This window comes from Taudactylus pleione, unplaced genomic scaffold (genome assembly GCF_031769625.1).
Source record: "Taudactylus pleione unplaced genomic scaffold, aTauple2 ptg000533l, whole genome shotgun sequence".
Taxonomy (NCBI): Eukaryota; Metazoa; Chordata; class Amphibia; order Anura; family Myobatrachidae; genus Taudactylus; species Taudactylus pleione.
In genome coordinates, this window is record NW_028284935.1 from 4926953 (window position 1) to 4951298 (window position 24346).

Below are 24346 nucleotides of genomic sequence, written 5' to 3' on the forward strand. Positions count from 1 at the left end.
GGGTCGGCTTGCCTGCCTTTCTGGAGGGGACCGGGAGTGGCACCCGATATTCTGGAGGCTCCCAGCCAAATCAGGAGCGTAGGCTTTGAGAATACCTCCCAACTTCGTAGAAGATAAACCCGGAACCTTTCAGCGTGCCGAAAAGTGGGTGTGGTCTCACAGGAAATGCTGTACCTGCAAGCCACACCCCTGTTTAATGCACCAGGTGGCATGACCACCACTCCAGCAGCTGCTGGGCAATGCCCCCAGTCCCCCTGCAGCTTTAAGCAGCACAAATTTGAGAGGATTTTTTCCCTTTAATAAATAACCCTCTGTGGAAGGAGATAATACTCCCTCTCACCATTTTAGTGGCTTCTTAGCGTCCATTGTCACCTTAACAGTAGATAGATGCAGGGAGTCAGTCACAGCAACTGAGACAGCGTCCTCCATCTCCTGCGCTAAAGAGAAATCTGATCAGCAGAGTAGCTCAGCGTAAGCATGCACGTGACCGCCGTACATTCTCGCGCAAATGCGCATCTCTACTGTCTGGTCGGCAGGGAAGTGATTTAAAAGTTTGATTTTCCCTGCTGCCTGAGGATTGTCGGGTGGCATGCTGCCGGCCGTCTCCTGTTGCTAGGTAGCATCACTTCCTGATGAACTTATAATGATATTAATAATACTAATAATACTTACCTCCCAACATACAGAAAATGTAAATGCGGGACTTCACGTGTGACATTTTAAGGGGGTGACCGTGTGTCACATCCCCGTTTATCGTCATACCCAGCATTATGGCAGATGCTGGGCTGACCCCAGCCTCCTACCGGCACAAAATGGACTCCGTGCGCTAGAATCAGGACGGTTGGGAGGTACGATAATACACTACAGTGACTTGTGACAATAGGGTGTATATTTACTAAAGTGAGAGTTTTTAGAAGTTGAGATTCTAGCTATTAACTTCTAGAAGGCGCTAGATAAATGTTAAGTAGAATCTGATTAGTTGCTCTGGGCAACAATACCACTTCTAAACACTCTCCCTTTAGTAAATATACTCCCAGGTGTTTCAGTCTCCCAAGACCATGGTAGTCTGACAGGAACAGTAACAAGCATTGCACAATGCACACTCCCAGCGCTGGGGGTGAGGAGTACAGTGTAAGCTCCACACAGACATGGTGGAAGGGGTCATGTTGGAGGGTCTGGTGTCACCGGAATTGGTATGAAATACCGCCGGCCGCATGGCCGGTGGTTCGATTCCCATCAGCGGCAGCCCGACAGGAGCAGAGTGCGACGCAGCGGAAGCCCGACAGCGCTGGAAATCCCGATCGTGGATAGGTAAGTATTTACTAACCTAACCCCCCTTAGGGGTGCCTAACCCTAACTTCCCCCCCAAGTGCCTAACCCTAATCCCCCCTCTAAGTGCCTAACCCTAACCACCCCCTTCCCCGCTGCCTAAACCTAAGTCCCCCGGGTGGGTGCCTAACCCTAAGTCCCCCCGGGGGTGCCTAACCCTATCCCTCCCTCCCCCTAGCCTAACCCTCCCGGGGGGGTGCCTAACCCTAAGTCCCCCCCGGGAGCCCTAAACCTAACCATCCCCCCCCGCGGCTGTCCGCTCGGGCTCCCGGCATCCCTACGATCGGAATGCCGGGCGCCGGTCTCCCGGCGTCAGGGAAATGCAGGCGTCTGCCGGGAAATGGCAGTCGGGAAGTCGGCTGCCGGTATTTAGGCAGTCGGCTTCCCGATTGCCTCCCGGTGTCACCCATAGCAACCAGTCTTATTAATTTCCTTTTTTTTTTTGTAATGCAGTTTACACAATGAGAGATACAGGTCACAGCAACTGTATTTTTATTCCGTATTCTGAAATGTGACGCAATGTTGTATAATAAATAATAATAAAGCTGTGCATGGGTCACATGACTGGCTGCCTAGGCAACTGTGGGGCATCCCGGGAGCGCGCACCGGTCGGTTACTGCCTCCTCGTAGCCGCGCCCAGTCACTGAAACAAGGGGGGGGCGTGTACGGCGGAGGCATAGGGAGGCGGGGGCGCGCGTGTAGTGCTGAGGCGGAGGGAGGCGGGGGCGCGCGTGTAGTGCTGAGGCAGCGGGAGCGCGCGGGTACGGAGAAGACGGGAGCGCGCCCTGTGAGAGGTCAGAGCCGGGACTGGAGGAGGAGGAGGACGGGCGGCGGCAGCAGCAGCAGCGTAGGTGTAACGGGGACATGCTGAGGACCGGACACGGACACATTGCGTGACCGGGACTGAGCGACACATATAGAGCCGGGATCATGTCCCTGAGGAGAGCGACCCGGTACCAGAGCAGCTCCCCGGCTGTCAGGTATGGCTGCCCCTGTGTATACAGTATGTGTATATTGCTGTAACAGAAATCTGTTGTGGAACTACAAGTCTCAGCATGCTCCAGTGACTGTGACATAGTCTGCTTGTGTGTGTGTGTATATATATATATATATATATATATATATTCAAAGTAGACATTTAGACGTGACGTATGGAGGGGAATTAAATGTTATTGTTCTAAATAAAACCAAATTGTGATGACCTGAGTTTGACGTGCTCAATATGCGGCCCTCCAGCGTTTGTGGAACTACACGTCCCAGCATGCCCTGCCCCTGTATTAACATACCCTAATAGCATAGCTGTGGCAGGGCATGCTGGGTTGTGTAGTCCCACAACAGCTGGAGGGCTACATGTTGAGCACGCCTGGATGGTTAGCATTACTGCCTCACAGCACTGTGGTCTTGGCTTCGATTAACATCATGGCCCTAACGGTGTGGAGTTTGTATGTTCTCCCAATGCTTTTACCTAGGTTTCCTTCCACGCTACAATCCAAAAATATACTGGTAGGTTAATCGTCTGCTGACGATGAATTACCCCACTGTGTGCGTGTGACAGGGAATATAGAGTGTAAGCTCCACTGGGGCAGGGACTGATGTGAATGGGCAGATATTCTCTGTACAGCGCTGCGTAGTATGTGTGCGCTATATAAATAACCATACATTTAATTAATTAGTTTATAACACGCTGCCTTTATGGGGAGGTGGCAAGTGCCAAATGCGCTATAACCAGCACTATCTGACACTTACACTAAATCTCGGTCTGTATGACAGCAGATCACTTTTCTCTACGTTATCTGCAAACCTCTAACGATTTTGCTGTCGCCAAAATTACCCCTGAGATCTTGTGATGTTTGCAGGATCTCGCGCATAGTGGGGCTGCCAGGAGGTAAGATACAGCGTATTAGTACTAGGCTGATGCGCTGTGGGTCTTGTACAGTTCCCAGAAGGGGGGGTTCCCCCCCTCCCCCGCTCTGAAGGACGAGATGTTAATACAGTTTAGCGCTATCCTGCTTCGCCTCGATGATAAGAGGCGATACAGGAAATGCTATAGCGGCATAAGTGCCGCTATAGTACATTTACCCCTCAGTAGTGAGTGTCAGACTCGGGCTGGTTATGTGGTCACTTCCATGGTCTATGGTCGCCTCCAGCCACAAAGCCCAATCTCCGAACAATTAGACCCGTTCTGATTTGCTTGGTGCCAGTGAAAAGAGGGCCTGCTGCTGTACGGTCATCCACTGCCCAGTCCCAGTGATCCGGATGTATTCCAGTGCTCAGTCTGAACCTGTCTGCATGGGCAGCATCTCTTAATGCAAATATCCATCCTATTTGTCATAGGACCCAAATGTAGGTTGGTTTGCCTTTGACATTATTGCCGCTTTAAATCTAGCGGGCAGATTGCAGGCGGGCCCATGAGTGTCGCTGCCAGGCGGTGTGCCCCAGGAGCCTATTGCTTACGGTGCATACACACGGTCAGATTTTCTGTCAGATCTGAACGATAACGATTTTAAAAATCATTCATATCTGATATCTGATAACGATAATCTGCCATCTGATGTGTTTGTAGTCAGATTTGGTTGATTTCAGTCATTTTAATGCAGTCAAAAATCGTTCATCGTTAATCTGACAGATCTGACCGTGTGTATGCACCATTACATCAGAGCATTTGCGTTCAGAGGCTGTGGCGCTGATACACCCATGGCGCTATATTGAGTGTTGCTGCAGACTGAATTTCAGCATTATGTCCTTTGTTGGGAGAGGATCACAGGATTTTAGTGTTTGGTGCTTTGCACCAGTGAGGAGCTTTACAGCCATTGCTGGTGTAGATGATTTTCCTATCTGTAAAAGGCCTGTGCCTGGGCCTCTGATTGTTTTAGACAGGGAAGCCTGGATAGTAGTGCTGGGAGGGGAGGGACTGAGGAAGTCATCAATTAACGGGATCTGACTCCTGCTGGCTGAGCTCACCCCCCCCCCCATCGGCTGCTGGAGAAATCCAAGTACATAGCTGAAGGAAAATACCCCCCCCCCTTCCAGAAATCATTTCTCCACCACCTTTTTAGTTTCTGAATGAATAAAGGTCACACGGTACCCCCAGTCGTCCACTCTCTCTCCCCCAACCCCCCCCCCCCCCTGCCTGGCAGCATGTCAGCCGCTCACTCCTAAAGGGGTTTTCCTGTGATCTCAGCGCTGATAACAATAAGCAGATTGTCCGGATATGTATTCCCGTGCATGGAATGGAAACAACACGGTCTAAAAGGCTTTATTGTTGTCCGTTGCTGGGATCTGAGATGCTGAAGTGCATGAGAATCCCGCAGGAGGGGTCAGTGTTAGGAGCAGCCCCCCATAGAGGTGTCTATGTAAGCAGCAGACATTAGAAGTGATGAGAAGTCGCTATATTCCTGTATATGAGTAGGAAGGTGATATGTGTTTTACATGATGAACAGGACTGCATTGCGTGTAATGGATTGAGTCCTGCTGTTATCTTGCTGAGCGCCTGGAAGGGCTATAGGCAGTGATGCTCAGGGCTGGCCTCCCTGCATTCATTGCAGTCTCATACACGCTTGTCTCCTTCTCTTCTCACTCATTGTCATATATAAAGGCATGTGTGTAATGTATGTGCACCATGTCACATATAAATGCATGTATGTAATACATAATAACCATGTCACATATAAATGCATGTGTGTAATACATAATAACCATGTCACATATAAATGCATGTGTGTAATACATAATAACCATGTCACATATAAAGGCATGTGTGTAATGTATGTGCACCACGTCACTTATAAAGGCATGTGTGTAATGTATGCGCACCACGTCACATATAAAGGCATGTGTGTGTAATGTATGCGCACCACGTCACATGTAAAGGCATGTGTGTAATGTATGCGCACCACGTCACATGTAAAGGCATGTGTGTAATGTTAAAGAAGAAATTCACGGCGTTGGTTTATAACAAATGTCTACAATGTGTTCAATTTCTACTTATAAACCATTAAGCAGAGTAATGGTGGCCATACACGGTGCGATGCAGCGTGTAGGGAGACAGCCGTTCCGTCGGCAGACGGATCGTGCTGTCACCGCCGGCAATCGTGCGGTCCCCGCAGACCGCACGATATGCCGGCTTGCCCCTGCTTCATCTGAATGGGATCCTACATCGCATCCCAGGTCAGATGGTTTTGCAGGAAGACCCGGGGATGCGACATACGACCCCGCGGGAGCGCGCAGCACGATGTCAGGTACATAGTACCTATATCGTGCCGATCCGTCGGATGTATGGCCACCTTAAAAGTCAGACCTTTCTTACTGAAAATATAAACAATATAGCAATAATAAAGAGCCACAATAACTAAGTTATCAGAATATAATAAATGTTTGCTTAACATAAAAACATCTCAATAAGGCTTTCATTATAACCATAAAATATATACATAAGTCTATTTATTCTGCGTGACCAGAACAGTGCAGGGTGTGATGGGTTTTCAGTAACCGTCAGATGAATACAGACTTCTATTCTCAGTGTTACAATAGTGAATTTACTCTCTGTATATGCCGGCAAACAGTACTTGGTAATATTAAGGGGACCAAACCAGGGTACATTACCTAATATTGTAGTAGTGGCCGATGCTGGCGTCCCAGAAGCATCGGTAAACGGCCGGTATAAATTTGAAACAATTGGTCCCCGCGTCAGACCCTTAATATTGGAAAGATTATATAGGTGACTATTTCTTACCAGGTCTCTGCTTATTTAGCTGCAGTGCGGCTGGAGATTCGGAATGTATGACTGTAGGCAATATGGGCTGCCGCTAGTACCGTAGGTGTAGCGTGGCCAGGGCAGCATGTACTGTACGCCGGGTTATTGTACAAATAAGTACCTTCAGCTTTGTGTGTTGCTGCTGTAGGGAAATAACATTTCCTTCCAATGATCCCGCTAGTCTGGACCTAAACCTCGGCTATGGTCTGGTCGGCTCTCAGTAGTGCAGTGTAGCCTGGATATTAGTAGGAAGTGATGGTCCTGCAGCCGGGATGTCAGTGCCGCGGTTGCTTAGCAATAACAAGGTACCGTAAGAGCAGAGCATGTGCGCTGTGCAGCGGTATGTAAGGGAGCGGGTGTGCAGACATTTAGTGACATCAACGCGTTTCGTCCTCTGTATGCTGGAGACTTTTTCTCAAGATGTGTGTAATGTATATACACATGTCATGCATAAAGACGTGTGTAAGGTATATTCATTATGTTACATATAAAGGCATGTATAGTGTATGCGTACCACGTCACATATAAAAGCATGCGTGTAGTATGTATACATAGTCATGTGTAATGCGTATTCACCGTGTCTTATATAGTCTTGTGTGAGGAGGCGAGCAGATATGTTTGAACAGTTCTACATGGCAAAACAATGTCTCATTGGGATCGACAAGCGGCGCCCCCTTATATACTGTAGAGTAAAGTTCTGAAGCGATAAAACACTCTCCCTTCTTATAGCAGATTTTGGAATACCCTTTATACCCTCTTTTCATCAATATACATTTAGGGCCGGATTCAAATAGAGGTGAACAGTGCCGTTTGGAGATAAGTTTCCGCAGATTCGGTTTCCGCCTGTTTTCAAAGTATCTCCATATTCAATTCCAGGACGATTTCGCCTAAGCGGAAAGTCAATGCATTGTAATAGGCGGAAAGTCAATGCATTGTAATAGGCGGAAAGTCAATGCATTGTAATAGGCGGAAACTCAATGCATTGTGATAGGCGGAAACTCAATGCATTGTGATAGGCGGAAACTCAATGCATTGTAATAGGCGGAAACTCAATGCATTGTAATAGGCGGAAACTCAATGCATTGTAATAGGCGGAAACCCAATGCATTGTAATAGGCGGAAACTCAATGCATTGTGATAGGCGGAAACTCAATGCATTGTGATAGGCGGAAACTCAATGCATTGTAATAGGCGGAAACCCAATGCATTGTAATAGGCGGAAACTCAATGCATTGTGATAGGCGGAAACTCAATGCATTGTAATAGGCAGAAAAGTAACTTCTATGAATAGCAGGAGAAAAAAAGTGCAAAATCGTTATTTTGGGGTACAAACATGGGGAAACGACTCAGAACCCTTTGGAACAGCCCCCCAAAGGACAAATCCTCCAAAAAAGAAAATAAAAAATTACCTCAGAACACCCCAAAAAAGTATTTCATTTTGGGGGCGAAAAAGTAAAAAGTGGGGGGACAATTATAAAAAAACTAGCGAAATTGACTTCTTGGGGTGCTGTAAGGAGGGGCCAAGTGTTTTTGGGATTGCAGGTGCATGTATGAGGGTTTTTCACATTTTTTAAAAGTTCACTTTAGAGACATATAAATATGCCAGCACCCATTTTCAAGTACCCCAAATTTGACAGGACTATTGATTTTTACCAAAAAGTACAGCTTTGTCATTCTTCACCACTTTAGCAAAGACGATAATAAGACGTAATCTAAACTACTTTAAGTACCCCAAACAATTTTATTAGGGCTATTAGTACACATCTACATTGATTCCCTATGTTAGTGCATCTTTTCTTTGGGTACAGACTGATTTCCCCACTTCCGCCTGTTCCGCCTTTGCCGCTTTCCGTTTTCGCCTGTTTAGGAATTGAATATGGAGAAAAGCGGGGACGCACACATAAAGTTTCCGCCTCTGGAACAGGTGAAGGAGGTGGAAAGTCGGACATGCGGAACTATTACGACTTTTCACCTCTAGTTGAATATGGGCCTTAGGGCCTGATTCAGACCTGCTCGCGAGCGCTATGCGCTCACAAGCGGGTCGATGTTGGCCCAGTGCGCATGTGCACGACGGAGCCGGCTCCGTCGTGCGCATTTGCGAGACCCGGATAGCGACTGGGAAGCCGTCGCTCCGGGTCTCGCTACAAAGCGGGCATGCTGTCGATGTTGAGTGACAGCACGCCCCCTTTGGTGGACGGGCCGGGGGCATGTTTGCCAAGACGGAGGCGTTCCCATGGGAACGCCTACCGTCTGGGGCCGGCCCCACTGACATCACAAGTGATGTCAGTGGGAGTGCTATTGGTTCTGTTAGAGCCAAAAGCACTCTTGGGCTTGCGGAAATGAGACCCTACCGCAAGGGTCTCTTCGCAAGCCCGATGGTCTTGACCATCGCGACCATCATCATGGCCGCTCGCTAGAGCTGTGGGTGGTCACCCACAGCTATGCGAATGACCAGGAGGCCGCTCTAAAAAAATAGAAGGACGGCCCTGATTCAGAGCGAGCGCTCTGTCAGAGCGTTTGGCTCTGAATCAGGGCCTTAGGGCCTGATTCAGACCCACTCGCGAGCGGCTGTCCGCTCGCAAGTGGGTCAATGTTCTGCACTGAGCATGCGCACGACGGAGGGAGCTCCGTCGTGCGCATGCTCCAGACGCGACGAGCGAAGGATTTTCCTTCGCTCGTAGTGTCTCTTCAAAGGGGGCGTGCTGTCGATGTTGATTGACAGCACGCCCCCTTTGGTGGGCGTGCCGGGGGCGTGCCTCCCTGACGGGGGCGTTCCCACGGGAACGCCTCCCGTCAGAATCCGGCCCACTGACATCACTAGTGATGTCAGTGGGAGTGATTTTGGCTCTGATAGAGCCAAAATCACTCCGAGCCTTGTGGTTGAAAAACTCAACCACAGGCTTTTGTACGCAGTTTCGATGGTCGCGATGGTCAAGACCATCGCGCCCATCAAACTGCACGCTCGTATAGCCTGTGGGTGGTGACCCACAGCTATACGAGCGTCCAGGAGGACGCTCCATTTTCATGGAGGGCGGCCCTCATTCAGAGCGTGCGCTCTGCTCAGAGCGTACGGCTCTGAATGAGGGCCTTAGTTTTAATCTCCCAGATCTCTCTTTCATTTCAACAGCTCGTCATAATGTCTGTTTCTGACAGTGAAATTCAGAGTCTTTATTTAGCGCTGTAATTGCTTTACCTGGCTTTATGTCGGTCAAGTGTGAGGTCTTTGACCGCAGGTTCCTAAACTTTACCATTGAACTGTATTTACTAGTACTGTATATCTGTCTGTGCTCTGCAGTACATGGTTCCTAGAACCAGTGTAACTGACATAAGCAGGATTTGCCAGTGTTACTGGGTGACAGGTGTTTCGGTGTTTTAAATATAATTAATTATGTTTTAATATGAAAGAAGCAAGTGGGCCAAATCATCTGCAAACCTTTGCCACAATGTCATTGTAAGTGTTCCAGGGTGATTATGTACACCATATAATTTGAAGTGTGTAATTAGAGCGTGCCGTGAGAATACAGCTTTCAACATGATCAAACCTGTGTAGAATCAGTTAGAGATACTGTACTAATAATGAAGAGTAATACAGCGAGCACTGAATGGCGTAGAGAAGCCAATGGTCAAGCGCTGCACACACCGTACGATAGCGGCGATCTGCGGCTTTATGTACCACCATACCCAATAATAATCTAATGCCCAATAATGCTCTTTTTCGTTGGCAATGGATTAATGAACAGGATGAGAGTGACAGAGATCTCTCTAAAAGAAACCTTGATAGGAGTTTACAGTATCCCTATTTCGTAAGTGGGGTACGTTTATACGCACCACTTAAGGGGTACACTATCTCTGGTGGTGGAGGAAGGATAAAGAAACCTTTACACGTCTTTGTTATTTATCATTCTTGTGAGTTGGGGTACGCTTCCTGTCTTGTGGTGTTGATTAGAATTTCTTTATATAAAGAATTATGAAAAGTGAAACGCATACTACACTATGAATACGTCTTTGGTCTTTCTTTTCAAGTCATCTGACTTGAGGAATACGATTCAGGAGAGAAATCAAAGAGTGGCAGAATTCTTTGTGTATTCTGGACCATCTGAGGATTAATTCATAGTGGATTTATAAAGGACTGAGTATATGTGATACATTGATGTTAAGGAACCTTTGATACACTATTATATTGCATTTATGTGTCCCTATATTTTTATATGTGTCTAGCCCCAATCCTGGTACAGTATTCAATTATTTTAAAGTATCATTACACCGTTTGTAAAAAATGGTGACTAAAACATTGACTAAATTTAGACTAAAATGAAAACTGAGGTCCACTGGCTAAAGCAAAGCAAAAATGAGACTAATATTTGACTCGAACCAACTACAGTTTTAATTAAGCGACTAAGACTAAAACTAAATTAAAAATCCTTGTCAAAATAATCACTTGCTCAGAGCTCTGGTCATCTGTAGTGACGTAATAAGGTGTCCAGGTACACTCTGGCTGAGCAATACGCTTCTTGAATTTGTCCGCACAGGTCCTGGCCAATAGCACAGGATAAGATTGCTCCTCTGTGGCATTGAGCTGCTGCATTGTACATTGTAATCAGTTGTGGTTGCGGCCTGTTGATCAGCCACTGAATCCACACACTGACCTAAGTTTGTGTTGGTTTTCGCCATTCCTGATAATGAATCTCTCCACTCCTAGACAGGGTGCCACCGGTTTTGGCTCTCTGCTCCATTATGCTGTTTTGTTGATATATCATTTTGAGTTAAATGTAACCCCTTCATATTTCCCTCACTGCCTGCAGTATTAGGCTCAGGCCTGGGAAAGAAGCTGTTATTTACATATAACATAAACTGCACCCGAGGCAGTGTGTAGCCCCCTCCGCCTAAAGTAACAGACGCCACCAGATGTTAGGTTACGTATCTCCCCCTGACTGCAACATTGACTACGCGGGGGGATGTAAGGTGTTAAAGCCTGGGGTTGGGCAGTATCTGAAGGTTGTTTAATATAAAACAAAAAATAATCAGGTAGTGTTTTTTTTTTTTTTTTCTCAATTACTTTTCAAAACCTGAGATCAACCCGGCAGTGTGAACGGGTAACCCTGGTCAAGGCGACCCGGCTCCCGTTCACTGCATAGAGAGCCAGCGCTTGGAGATTCTCATTTCCAAGCGCCGGCTCAGCAGCGATGGCGGTGACGTCATTGATCCGGCATTATTGCCTTGGTCGGGCCGCCAGTCTAAAAGGAGTCTTGGGCAGGTCGCACCCGGGATCGACGCACGTACAAATCCCGGGTGAGACCTGCCAATAGCGATGTGAAAGGGGTATAAGTTAATAATCAAAGTGATAACGTCAATTGTTTATCCGGCGGCTATTTTTTATTTTTATTTTAATTGTTGCTCCGTCTGGAGAGTGCGAACAAAAATGTGCGAGAAACCCTTGGTTAGGGCGCTCTATCCTGAACTTTAGATGGGTTTAGCCATTTTACACGACTAAACCCGGTCTGATAGGGCGTGAGGAGGGCGATAATGAGCGCCCAGAACAATTGAATTGCAAAACTGGGTGCTCATTAATTATCGCCGCCCACGCAACAACAATTGATTGGCCCCCACCGAGAGAGAGCTGGCATAAACGTGGTAACGCCAGCAGCAACGCCAAACTAGCCAGCCCACTGCGATGACCAATCAGAGAAAAGAAAAAGAACAACCAGAGGACTGGGCACCTCTCCTAAGTCATTAGTGACTGCAATGCAGAACGTGAGGCACGCCATCCTGACACAAGTGGTGGAAACATGGATCCTCAGTGACAAAAAGGAAACTCTTAAAGGCCTCATTGTGTGTTAGGAAAAATGCGTGTGCTGATTAGTGAGGTAATTCAGGCATCCTGAGTGTGTTTGGCATGTACTGTACAAACACAGCACTAGCTGTAGTACAAACACCAAGATGATGGGTTTACGCTTAACATTTGGTTTTAAAATCTGAATCTAATTGATACTAGGGGCAGAATCTGTATAAATACACAGTGGGAGCACACTGCCAGAGAACTGCAGATTTCATACCAAATCATTACATCAGGTGTGTTTGCAGCTTGATAGGCGTACTAAGGATGTGTTGGGGGTCACTTCATCAGGCGTTTTATTATTTTACAGCTTTTAAAGACTTTGTCCTTTTGTTTACAGTCTTTAAAGCTGCGAAAACCCCCCAAGGAAATGATATAACTGTTGTACCTCTCCCCCAGGCCGTTCTGCAGGTAAACAATAATTCCAGCATCTATAAATGGAGGAGGAGGGGTCTATACCGACGCTGTGAGGTAAAAACATAAGTCTCCTGACTTTGGGGAAGGGGTCACATTAATAAAATAATTCCTAAATTTATTTTCTTTACGGTCACTTTGCAACTATGAAGAAATGAATATGTGCAATTTAGAAATATATGTAAACCCGGGACCTCTCGGCGCTATAAAACGCTGAGAATTTGAGCGTATTCCCCTCACTGAGATTGCAGTTTTGCTTCTCTGTAGCTGAAATGAATGCGCTAAGACTTATTCTAATGGTGCATACACACACGGTCAGATTTGTTGTCACATATGAACGATAACGATTTTAAAAATTGTTCAATCGTTCATATCTGAAAGAAAACCTGACGTGTCCCTGCAACGATGAACGATGCGCGTTCCCACAAGTCCGATAGCGATATCTGATAGCGTCTGTGTTTGCAGTCCAGATTTTGACGATTTCATTCGATCGTTCAAATGGTAAAATGGTTCAAATCGTTCATCTGACAGATCTGACCGTGTGTATGCACCATAATTTACAAGCACTAAGCATGAAATACAAGACGTGCATCATATAAATACACTACGACGGTATGTTCTCTGAGTTACCTGTATGTGGAAAGCTTGTAACCCTTCTCTGCAGAGACTGAGACTGCTTTACATAAAGGTGTGATCATGGGGGGAAGGCCCACACAGGATGCTGGCTCCAGATATATAGTTATTCTTGTGGTGTTAAAGTAGAGATAAATACAAAAAGCATGAAGTGCCTCCTTTGCACATCTCTAGAGTGTATTCTATAGTGAGGTGAAGTAGGAACCTATTGTATTACCCTGAGCATTAATGCTCTTCTATGCTGCAGGCAACATTGCAATTGACGCAGTGCAGGCTTGTCAGTGGAGAACATCTAATAGGCTTGGAACATAAGAGGACGTCTGCGTGCACAAGGCCTGTAGCAGAGGAAAGTGGGGCCAGCGGGGGTCTCCTGAGAGCTCTGCTCATACCAAAAACAATACGTCAGGTCTGTTTGTAATTTGGAAGGAACATGTGGCCTGGCTCAGCAGTGGGCATGACGGTAATGGCACACACTTGGCTGCACACTATGGGTTGTCAGGAAGAATCGTTGATGCTGGTGGTCGCCATTTGCCGTTCCGCCGCGCACATCGCATCCATCGCGCTGAATCCGAGTGACCCCCTAAGAGTTTAAAAAGAAAGTAAAATGGAATGAACAGGCAGAGAGGTTTGTGATGCAGCTGCTCGGCCTGACACCCGAGTGATGGGATCCGTTCGGTCTGATTGTACAGATCCGGCCATTCAGCAATCAGACCGACCAAGCGGATTGTCTGAGATGGCTGATAGCAGAGAACAATAGCTTCCTCTCAGCTGAATAAGCGGTGTATATGTTGTCACCTTACAGGGACTTGTACGGTATGCAGAAAAGTTAATCTGTAGATAACCTTGTACTGTGATTTTGCTCTTGGCATTATGTTGTATGTGTGTTCTCAAACCCTGCAGCATAATTTTATTTATTTATTACCAGTTATTTATATAGCGCACACATATTCCGCAGTGCTCTACCGAGAATATCTTACCATTCACATCTGTCCCTGCCCCAGGGGAGCTTACAGTCTATATTCCCTACCACATGCTCATAAACATACACACTATGGTCAATTTTTGTGGGAAGCCAATTATCCTAACAGTATATTTTTGGAGTGTGGGAGGAAACCGGAGCACCCGGAGGAAACCCACGGAAGCACAGGGAAAATATACAAACTCCACACAGTTAGGGCCGTGTGGGTATTGAACCCATGACCTCAGTGCTGTGAGGCAGTAATGCTAACCGTTACACCATCTGTGCTGCCATGAGGCAAAGTGGCGGTGTACTTGGCGGAAAGCGCGTGTACATGTGCGCACCCTTGCAGGCCCCAGTGTCAGACACCATTTACCAGACTGTGAGATAGTGCTTTGTGTAGGAGGCCTCCCTGTCACATCCCATGATTCCATACTACACCAGGCCCTCATTCAGAGCCGCTCATAAGCGGCCGCTCGTTCGTTATGACCGATGTTCGCACATCTGCGCATGCGTATGGATTGTAATACGCGTGCGGCCGAAAATCGTTTGTTCACTAAATAGCGAATACCTGCTATTTTGAGTGAAAGGAGGAGGCGTTTGTGGGTGGTAACAGGGGAAGGTGCTTGAAAACGGGGAGTGGAGATCCGAACGCAGGCGTGCTTAAAGGTCAAAACGGGCGTTTTATGGGTGTGCATAATTAATACAGCAGCGTCATTGACCACGTCACTTGGTTATTTTAAAGTCAGAACTGCTCGCTAGATTGCGGTAGGAAAAACCAACCACAAGAATAGCGAGCAGTTCATACGACGTTCGATGTACTCAATTAATCTATTAAATAGCGTATGATGCGAGCTGCCAGGGGGCGTCTTTTACAAAATTACGACCGCATGTTTTGTTCACTCGTTCAGACATAGAGGCGTGAACAGACCGCAAAGAGCGAACTGTTCATTTAAATAGCCACCCCTTTTTCTGAACGAGCGAGCGCAAATAGCGTCCGGCTCTGAATCAGACCCCAAGCTCTATAAGTCCTCTCCTCTCTACAGATCTTCATTTCGGCTCTCAAGAACCACTTTCATTCACTCCTCACTAATGCTGGGTACACACTGACAGATATATTGGCCGATCAGTTGGTCACACAATATATTGGCCGATCGTCTGCCAGTGTGTACCAGCGATATGTCTGTGACCAACGTCGTTCAGACATATCATGTCGGCTGTGCTGCACAGCCGATGCCCAATATATCTGCAGATACAGTATATAGGGCATCGTGCTGTGTGTATGGCCGACACACCGACCACCCGATTGGTTGGCCGTTCAGCATGTTAACAGGATGGGCCGGGTTATGCAAAGTAAACCTGGAGTCCTCGTGGGAGCTGCAGCCGGCGTCAGCGTGGTATCTTCTTTTGGTGCTCTTACAGGTGAGTTTGACAGCCAGGGGGGACCGGACAATGTGGGAGGTAGGGGTGTGGGAGCGTGACCCTTGTCAAGTGGAAGGGAGACATCAGCGGGTATCCCAGCCAGCGTAAGGGAACAGTGGGAGATTGCTAACCGAGTGTGCCCCGGCCAGCGTGACGGAGACATAAGCAGGTGTTCCGGCCATGCAGAGCCCCAGCCAGCAGGAGGGAGCAACCTGTGGGTGACTAGGCCAGTGGGAGAGAGCTGCCAGGGGGAGCCTCGGAGCAGAAAGAGGGAGTGAGTCACCATTGGCTGCCTTTCTAGTGAGATATATATATATATATATTACACATACAGTCAGGTGCATAAATATTGGGTCATTGACAGAATTTTCATATTTTACCCTCTATTCACCACCACAATGGCTTTGAAATGAAACAAACAAGATGTGCTTTAACTGCAGACTTTCAGATTTAATTTGAGGGTAATTACATCCAAATCAGGTGAACGGTGTAGGAATTACAACGGTTTCTATATGTTCCTCCCACTTTTTTAAGGGGCCAAAAGTAATGGGACAAACTAAACAATCCTAAATCTAACTTTCACTTTTTAATACTTTGTTGCAAATTCTTTGCAGGCAATTACAGCCTGAAGTCTGGAACGCATAGACATCACCAGACGCTGGGTTTCATCCCTGGTGATGCTCTGCCAGGCCTCTACTGCAAATGTCTTCAGTTCCTGCTTGTTCTTGGGGAATTTTCCCTTCAGTTTTGTCTTCATCAAGTGAAATGCATGCTCAATCGGATTCAGGTCAGGGGATTGACTTGGCCATTGCATAACATTCCACTTTTTAGCCTTAAAAACTCTTTGGTTGCTTTTGCAGTATGGTTCGGGTCATTGTCCATCTGCACTGTGAAGCGCCGTACAATGAGTTCTGAAGCATTTGACTGAATATGAGCATATAATATTGCCCGAAACACTTCAGAATTCATTCTGCTGCTTTTGTCAGCAGTCACATCATCAATAAATACAAGGGAACCAGTTCCATTGTCAGCCATACATGCCCATGCCATGACACTACCACCACCATGCTTCACTGATGAGGTGGTATGTTTTGGATCATGAGCGGTTCCTTTCCTTCTCCATACTCTTCTCTTTCCATCACTGTGGTACAAGTTGATCTTTGTCTCATCCGTCAATAGGATGTTGTTCCAGAACTGTAATGGCTTTTTTAGATGTTGTTTGGCAAACTCTAATCTGGTCTTCCTGTTTTTGTAGCTCACCAATGGTTTACATCTTGTGGTGAACCCTCTATATTCACTCTTGTGAAGTCTTCTCTTGATTGTTGACTTTGACACATATACATCTACCTGCTGGAGAGTGTTCTTGATTTGGCCAACTGTTGTGAAGGGGTTTTTCTTCACCAGGGAAATAATTCTTCTGTCATCCACCACAGTTGTTTTCCGTGGTCTTCCGGGTCTTTTGGTGTTGCTGAGCTCTCCGGTGCTTTCTTTCTTTTTAAGAATGTTCCAAACAGTTGATTTGGCCACACCTAATGTTTTTGCTATCTCTCTGATGGGTTTGTTTTGATTTTTCAGCCTAACGATGGCTTGCTTCACTGATAGTGACAGCTCTTTTCAGATCCCTCTACTGTACTGGACGCTGTACGCCATCTCAGGGTAGCGTACAGTATCACTGTCAAGTTCTGAAAAAAAATACTTTTTCGGCACTTGATGAATTACATATTTCCACATTCCCATACTATAGCATGGGGGCTATATAGTACTGTAGCATGGGGGCTATATAGTACTGTAGCATGGGGGCTATATAGTACTGTAGCATGGGGGCTATATAGTACTATAGCATGGGGGCTGTGGAATTTAACAGGGTAGAATTGTAACCAGCGATATCGCCTGCGTTACAAGAATGATGAATAACCCTAGCACTTAATTTCTACAAAGATAGGTGAAAATCCTAATTTTTCCCTACTTCTGTAGAAATGAAGTGATGATGAATAGAGTCCTATGACACAGATGCTGAATCAGCAGCAGAGGATAACAGGAGAATAGAGGACCGATTTCCTTTCCCTGTGTTTCTCTACAATAGGCCAGGCCACTATGTAACTTACCGCAAGATGTGGCACATTTCACAAAGACCATCTGCAAGTGTCTATGGAGTAAAAGATTAATTGGCCAATGTCCTCACAACAGATATATCTTTAGATGGCAATGACGGTTGTTCATTGTGTATGAACAACCGTCATCTGCAGATATATCTTTCAGGTGTGCGCCCAGCTGTAGGCACCTGGTTGCTTACGCCCCTGTTGCTTATTTAGTGTTCATTCTAGCACCCTCAGGCACACTCTGGTCTGTATCTCAGCAGTTTGTTACATCAGCGGAGTGTGCTAGAAGCACCAGAGCAGAGAGCGACACTCCAGGCAGGGAAGAGGAACTGCACAGGTTGTGACAGGTGCAGGGTTCTAGAATGAACACTTATTTCCATGTAATGATAGCTAATGCAGCAATGTGTATAAACAATGTCCTTGTCCTGCACCGTTTTGTACTGTCCGTCACTGGTTTCTTATTTATTTGTCTATGTACTGTGTAAGGTGCGGCAGAACACTTGTGGCGGCATATAAATAAAGGATAATAACCGCAATAGAGGAAGCCAGTGTGTCATATTACAATTACATGTGCTGCTATAGGGAAATGAATGTGTACTGAGCACTAGGAGAAAGGGCCATGTATGTGTGTATAGGGGGAACAAATAGTTCTTCTTGGTACACTGGTTGCTAAGGAAGGTTCTGATACAGAGGATGCGCTGGACATTTAGAGCAGGCAGATCTGTGCTGCGCTGTGACCTGTACAGCCAGCAATAGAACCGTGTTCTCCTTATCAGTATGGAGGATTGCAGAGCTCTTGCAGATTATTACTAAGTGATAACATTATAGTGAAGCATCTGTCAAATGTGGGATATCCTAAGCAAGGAGAGACCTGTAAATCACCGTAGCTTCCCAGGAAAGTAGTGTCGCAGCGATATTATAGTACTATACACTAATAACACCGATTATTGATAGATTTGTGTTTACTGTATAACAAGAACCTTTCACCCACTTGGCCGGGGACTCTTGTATATACAGTGATTGCACTGAGCAAAAAAAAAATTGTGGGACCCAGGGACCCCTCACTTTAAAAAAATGTGTGTCCTTCTCCACTGTTTCTGGGTCCCATCACATATTATGGGGCTTGAGGGCTGGAAGCAGTTGGGACAGTGCTGGGGGTCGCTAGCAGTTGGGGTAGAGGGGGATAAGGACAAGCAGCAGTAGAGTTGGAGCTAGAGGGGGTAAAGGCAGGCAGAGCCGGGGTTAGGGAGGGGTAAGTGCAGACAGCTGTTGCGACAGTGCTGGGGGGCAAGGAGGGGGCTAGGGGCCGGTCGTGCTGGGGGTAGGGAGGGGACAATGGCAGATATCAGCTGGCGCAGTACTGGGGGACACGGTGGGGGTTAGGGACAGGCAGAACTGGGGGTAAGGAGGGGAAGAGGTAGATAGCAGCTCACGCACTACTAGGGGGGGCAAGGAGGGGGTTAAGGACACGCAGTACTTGGGTAGGGAGGGGGCAAAGGTAGATAGCAGCTGGGGCAGTACTGCAGGCAAGGATGAGGTTATGGACAGACATTGCTGGGTGTAGGAAGGAGGCAAGGGTAGACAGCAATTGGCTGGGGACAAGCTGCCAGCGGCGTTCGGCTGCTGCTGCTCACACAGCGGAGCTCGTCCTGCAGGATCCGCTCTGTTTTAAAAACCGGGTCCACAAATGCCTGTAACGTAACGTGTAAAAACGCGTTATATTGTGTATTTTGCGATCACTGTATTTAGTGCCTGTGTATAGCATTTAGAGGTCACACTATTCTTTCCTTATATAACTGCATCACAATACAGCTCCTCCCAGCTTACAGGTTGGAGCTCACTGGTTGTCAGTCCTGACAGAGGAGACAGAAATGTAACGTAAGGAAGTTTCCTTATAGAGAGAGGGATCTATCTATGGTTATGTCTCCGGCAGTGATGGCCAGTACTCTGATCTGTCTGGGGAGACAAGTACCAACCAATCAGCTTCTAACTGGGACTTTACAGGCTGCGAGTAAGAAGCTGATTTGTTGGTACTTTATCCCCCTCCAAGGCTTGATACATCTCCCCCATTATCATGAAACCCCCTATAAAGAGGACTTGAGCTGGGCAAACTAGATTCATGTAGAGGGCCATGTATGCAGAGTCCTCCCGGGCTTCTTACACTATGACGTCACTGTACGAGATTGGCGATGGATTTATCGCTATAATCAGATGCTGAATGCCTCATACATCTAGCCTGAATACGCTACGCAGCGCGACTTGCCTGACGTAAGTGAATCGCCAGTCTCTGAATCTGTATATGAAGCACATGTACAATGTAGCAGCCCCAGCTTTATTCATTCCCAGTTCCGTTGTTCTTCAAGTACCGTCGCGATGATCCATTGCGCAGCATTGCTCCAAGAATAACGCCATTTATTTAATGCTTTAGTTCTAATGATGCCACCCTGACATGGCATTAACTGAAGACAGACTTGATGAATAGGCTTCACCATACAAAGATATGACCAGGTTATCGCCGTAGATGTATTGAGCAATGTGATAACCGCATTTACACTTTTTCCCTTTGGTAAATAGACCCAGTAGCTTAATGTGTTTAGCTGATGCTGTGTGTAACACTATGCAGAGGATGTGCAGTGACCTGAGCCCCAGATCTCGTGTCTGAGTTACATTACATTTAATTAGAGTCATAACTAGGGCCGTGTAGCCCTACGCAGGTAGGAATCTGCTCTTAGGGCTTGCGTTATTGTATACGACGTTCCCTGCGGCCCACCACTCCTATTTCCCTCATCTCTGCTAATAATCCACATTACAGCCAGTCACTGCACTTTGCCAGCCGTTTGGAATGTAATGTTCCCGGCTTTTAATCAAGGCTGCAGATTACATTGGCTAATTGGCGACTCCTGCATTATTAAAATAATTTTGGTGAGCGTGCCTCGTTCAGTATGACAGTATCTGCTAAATTCAGCAGCGTGCCCCAGCGAGATTGCAGGCACCTCTGAATTATACATTTACCAGGATTTTGCATGTGACGAGCGCATAAATTATAGATGAGTGGAAGGTAATACATGGCTATTTTCTCACGTTAATAAAACCCTTAAGGAATTCTGCACTGAGGTCTGTTGCAATCTGAGCCGAGTTGAGCTTTGTTGACTCTCACGCCCTGCAGCAATCATATGATGAGGTCTCTGTACGAGAGGCTGTGTATTTCTGTTTTATGTGCTGCTTAAGGTGCGTACACGTGGAACGCTATATTTCACCGATATGAACGCTAACTATATTGTTCAGCGATATATCGTTCCATGTGAATGCAATGTACGACCAACGATGGTCACTTTTGCTGGACGATAACTATATCGACCATCGTCCATGCATGCAGGCCAACCTGGACGATATCATTATCTCTCCATAGGGATCCTTGGGCCTGATTCAGACCCACTCGCGAGCGGCTGTACGCTCGCAAGTGGGTCGATGGTCTGCACTGAGCATGCGCACGACGGAGGGAGCTCCGTCGTGCGCATGCGCCAGACACGACGAGCGAAGGACTTTCCTTCGCTCGTTGTGTCCGATCAAAGGGGGCGTGCTGTCAATGTTGATTGACAGCACGCCCCCTTTGGTGGGCGTGCCGGGGGCGTGCCTCCCTGACGGGGGCGTTCCCACGGGAACGCCTCCCGTCAGAAGCCGGCCCACTGACATCACTAGTGATGTCAGTGGGAGTGATTTTGGCTCTGATAGAGCCAAAATCACTCCGGAGCTTGCGGTTGAAAACCTCAACCGCAGGCTCCGGCTCGCAGTTTCGATGGTCGCGATGCTCACGACCATCGCGGCCATCAAAATGCACGCTCGTATAGCCTGTGGGTGGTGACCCACAGCTATACGAGCGTCCAGGAGGACGCTCCATGAAAAAGGAGCCCGGCCCTCATGCAGAGCGTGCGCTCTGTTCAGAGCGTACGGCTCTGAATGAGGGCCCTTGATCATGGGTCGTTGGTGGTTTTTGGGTGTGTGGATGAACAATATCGTTCATCCAGCACACCAGGATTTTTAAAAGGAGATTGTTCAGCGATATCATTATCGCTGATGATCGTTCAGTGTGTACCCAGTATTATTCTATGCCGGGTACATCTATCAGAATTATTCTATATACGTGGCGATCATGCAGTGTCACATGGAGCACCCACCTCATCAGCTAACAGAGCAGATTCATTGTTGGTGCAAGTCTGTGACATAGGGGCCTATTTATCAAATTGCCCTAAAAAGACAGATATTCTATCGCCACCAATGACTGTGCTAGAAAATCTTTTTGAGGCTGTTTAACAGGGTATATCACCGGGGGAGCAATAGTGGCCGACCGCATAGACTAACCGCATAGCCAGCCGGCCAGGTTCCCTTCTGGCATTGCTAGGTCACTCAGCTCACTGCACTTGGCGCATCGTCTTGGGAATCCGGGTGCAGATGCCTAAGGAACGTAAAAGAAATAAATTTAAGAAATTAGAAAAAACTATATATAAAAAATATATATTTGTAAGTAGTAAAATATTTTATTTGAATAACAAAATGTATATACTGCATTTGGTACAGGTACTGCCCGCCGATGCATTTGGTACAGGTACTGCCCGCCGATGCATTTGGTACAGGTACTGCCCGCCGATGCATTTGGTACAGGTACTGCCCGCCGATGCATTTGGTACAGGTACTGCCCGCCGATGCATTTGGTACAGGTACTGCCCGCCGATGCATTTGGTACAGGTACTGCCCGCCGATGCATTTGGTACAGGTACTGCCCGCCGATGCATTTGGTACAGGTACTGCCCGCCGATCCATTTGGTACAGGTACTGCCCGCCGATGCGATTTGAAAAATATGCGCTAACCAGCATCTCCTTGAAAGCCCCTGTGATAGAGCCGTCACAGGTTGTGGGGATCGCTAAGTAGGGAGAATCCCTTAATCTGGAGAAGACGTACATCTTCTCCCTATGATAAATAGGCCCATGATCTGTAGGATAACACTGTTGCAATGTGCTCCAGCCCCTTCTGACACGGCCCTGCCCGCAGCGTTTATCCATCAGTCATTGCCTGGAATGAGTTGTGTAAAGGAAGAACATTTGTCGTGGATGTGGGCGGCAGTGCCCTATGGACTGGCTTGCTGTACATGGCCTCTAGATGGAATCGTTAATAAGAGGTCTTATTGTGGATCTGGCATTGGCCCCCAGTACTGGGTGAGAAGGGACATTACTGAGACGTGCTAGGCCTGGCTACATCCACCTTTCTGTATTCTGGACTGACCAATCCTGTGTTATGTGGTAGGAAGAACAGGAAAACAAAGCACTTGTGGTGTTGCTGTTACTGTGCGGATTCTGTAAACAGTAAAACTATTATGTGTCACAATGAGGATTATTTAACAACATTGCTCAATACTAAACCACAGCAACCAATCCATGATTAGCTTTCTTCAGCCTAGTGCCAGATAGACAATGAAAGCAACCATCTTATAGGTCTGTATAGTTTTATTGCAGATTTGCACCTTTGGTAAGGTTAGTGAGTAATCCTCTATATGGAAGTTTTTACACTGAACTGTATAATGAATTGAAAGGCTGGATCCTGCAAAGGGTATGAGCAATAACAGTAACAACTGATCATAAAACACAGGGATTCAGTACAATCCCCGTCTCTGCAGCAGCAGCTGTGCCCTCTATACAATACAAAGATGATAGTGCTCCGTAATCATGTATGTGGTCAGATGCATAGGATGGCATGCTGTTTCTAGCTGTAGCCTCCTCGGATCACGTGTGTACCCGTGTTGAGCATCCAGTCTCCTGTCTAATGTACCAGATACTTATATTTTCTATATTCCTGTACTAGTCAGAGTATTTAAATGCCCAACAGTGCAATTATTAAACTAGTATAGCCCCCCCCCATTCTTTCAGTGCGTGGTCGGCTTCTGTTGGGTACTAGCAAAGTGTCAAACAGAACATACCATGGGCCAAATGTAATAGGGTGAGAGTCTGGAAAATGTGAGAGATTAGCTGTAATCTCTCACATTGGTCGAGTTTTATCTTCAAAATGGGAAAACATCTGAATGAGAGTTTAAATCGTGAGAGTTAGGGCATAAAAACATGCGAGTTTGCAGGTCCTCGGACTCTATTACATAGGGCGAGTTTAAAAAGCCTGAGAGGTTACTGCTAAACTCTGACATTTTCTAACCTCTCACCCTGTTACATTTGGCCCAGTATGTCTGATCCGGGACAGCTACAACAGTTGCATTTGTCTACATTGGTTTTCATGTCAACGGCAGGGTTTTGCAGGATGTGGGAGACCTTTGGAAGTGTTTGGTGTTACTCTTTGCAGTCCGTATTGCCCTGTATGGGGTAATAATCCAGTTATATGTATTTGCTCTCTTTTCTAACGTCTTGTGGGATTTTTATGTTCTTCAGCTGCAGTCGTCTAAGGAGAATACAAGAAATCCTCACACACTCCAGCAAATCCACTCCGGATGGGATCCTCTGTATACTAGGTATGGGACCCTCTGTATACTAGGTATGGGACCCTCTGTATACTAGGTATGGGACCCTCTGTGTACTAGGTATTGGACTCTCTGTGTACTAGGTATTGGACCCTCTGTGTACTAGGTATGGGACCCTCTGTGTACTAGGTATGTGACCCTCTGTATACTAGGTATGTGACCCTCTGTGTACTAGGTATGTGTTGCCCTCTGTATACTAGGTATGTGTTGCCCTCTGTATACTAGGTATGTGTTGCCCTCTGTATACTAGGTATGTGTTGCCCTCTGTATACTAGGTATGTGTTGCCCTCTGTATACTAGGTATGTGTTGCCCTCTGTATACTAGGTATGTGTTGCCCGCTGTATACTAGGTATGTGTTGCCCTCTGTATACTAGGTATGTGTTGCCCTC

The 24346-nt window shown here is 46.8% G+C and overlaps 1 protein-coding gene across 2 annotated transcripts in view; it reads left to right on the forward strand.

Moving 5' to 3' along the window:
- The window catches only part of DNAAF9 (dynein axonemal assembly factor 9), a 124081-nt gene that overhangs the window by 13549 nt on the left and 86186 nt on the right, over nt 1-24346 (forward strand). The window contains exons 1-2 of one of the 2 annotated variants that reach the window (XM_088450889.1): nt 2144-2309; nt 23868-23947. In XM_088450889.1, coding sequence (XP_088307015.1) covers nt 2260-2309; nt 23868-23947 — 130 coding nt within the window. In that variant the 5' untranslated portion in view covers nt 2144-2259. Of the gene's footprint in view, nt 1-2143; nt 2310-23867; nt 23948-24346 lie in introns of those variants that run through there. The other variant, XM_088450890.1, reaches the window with a different exon arrangement.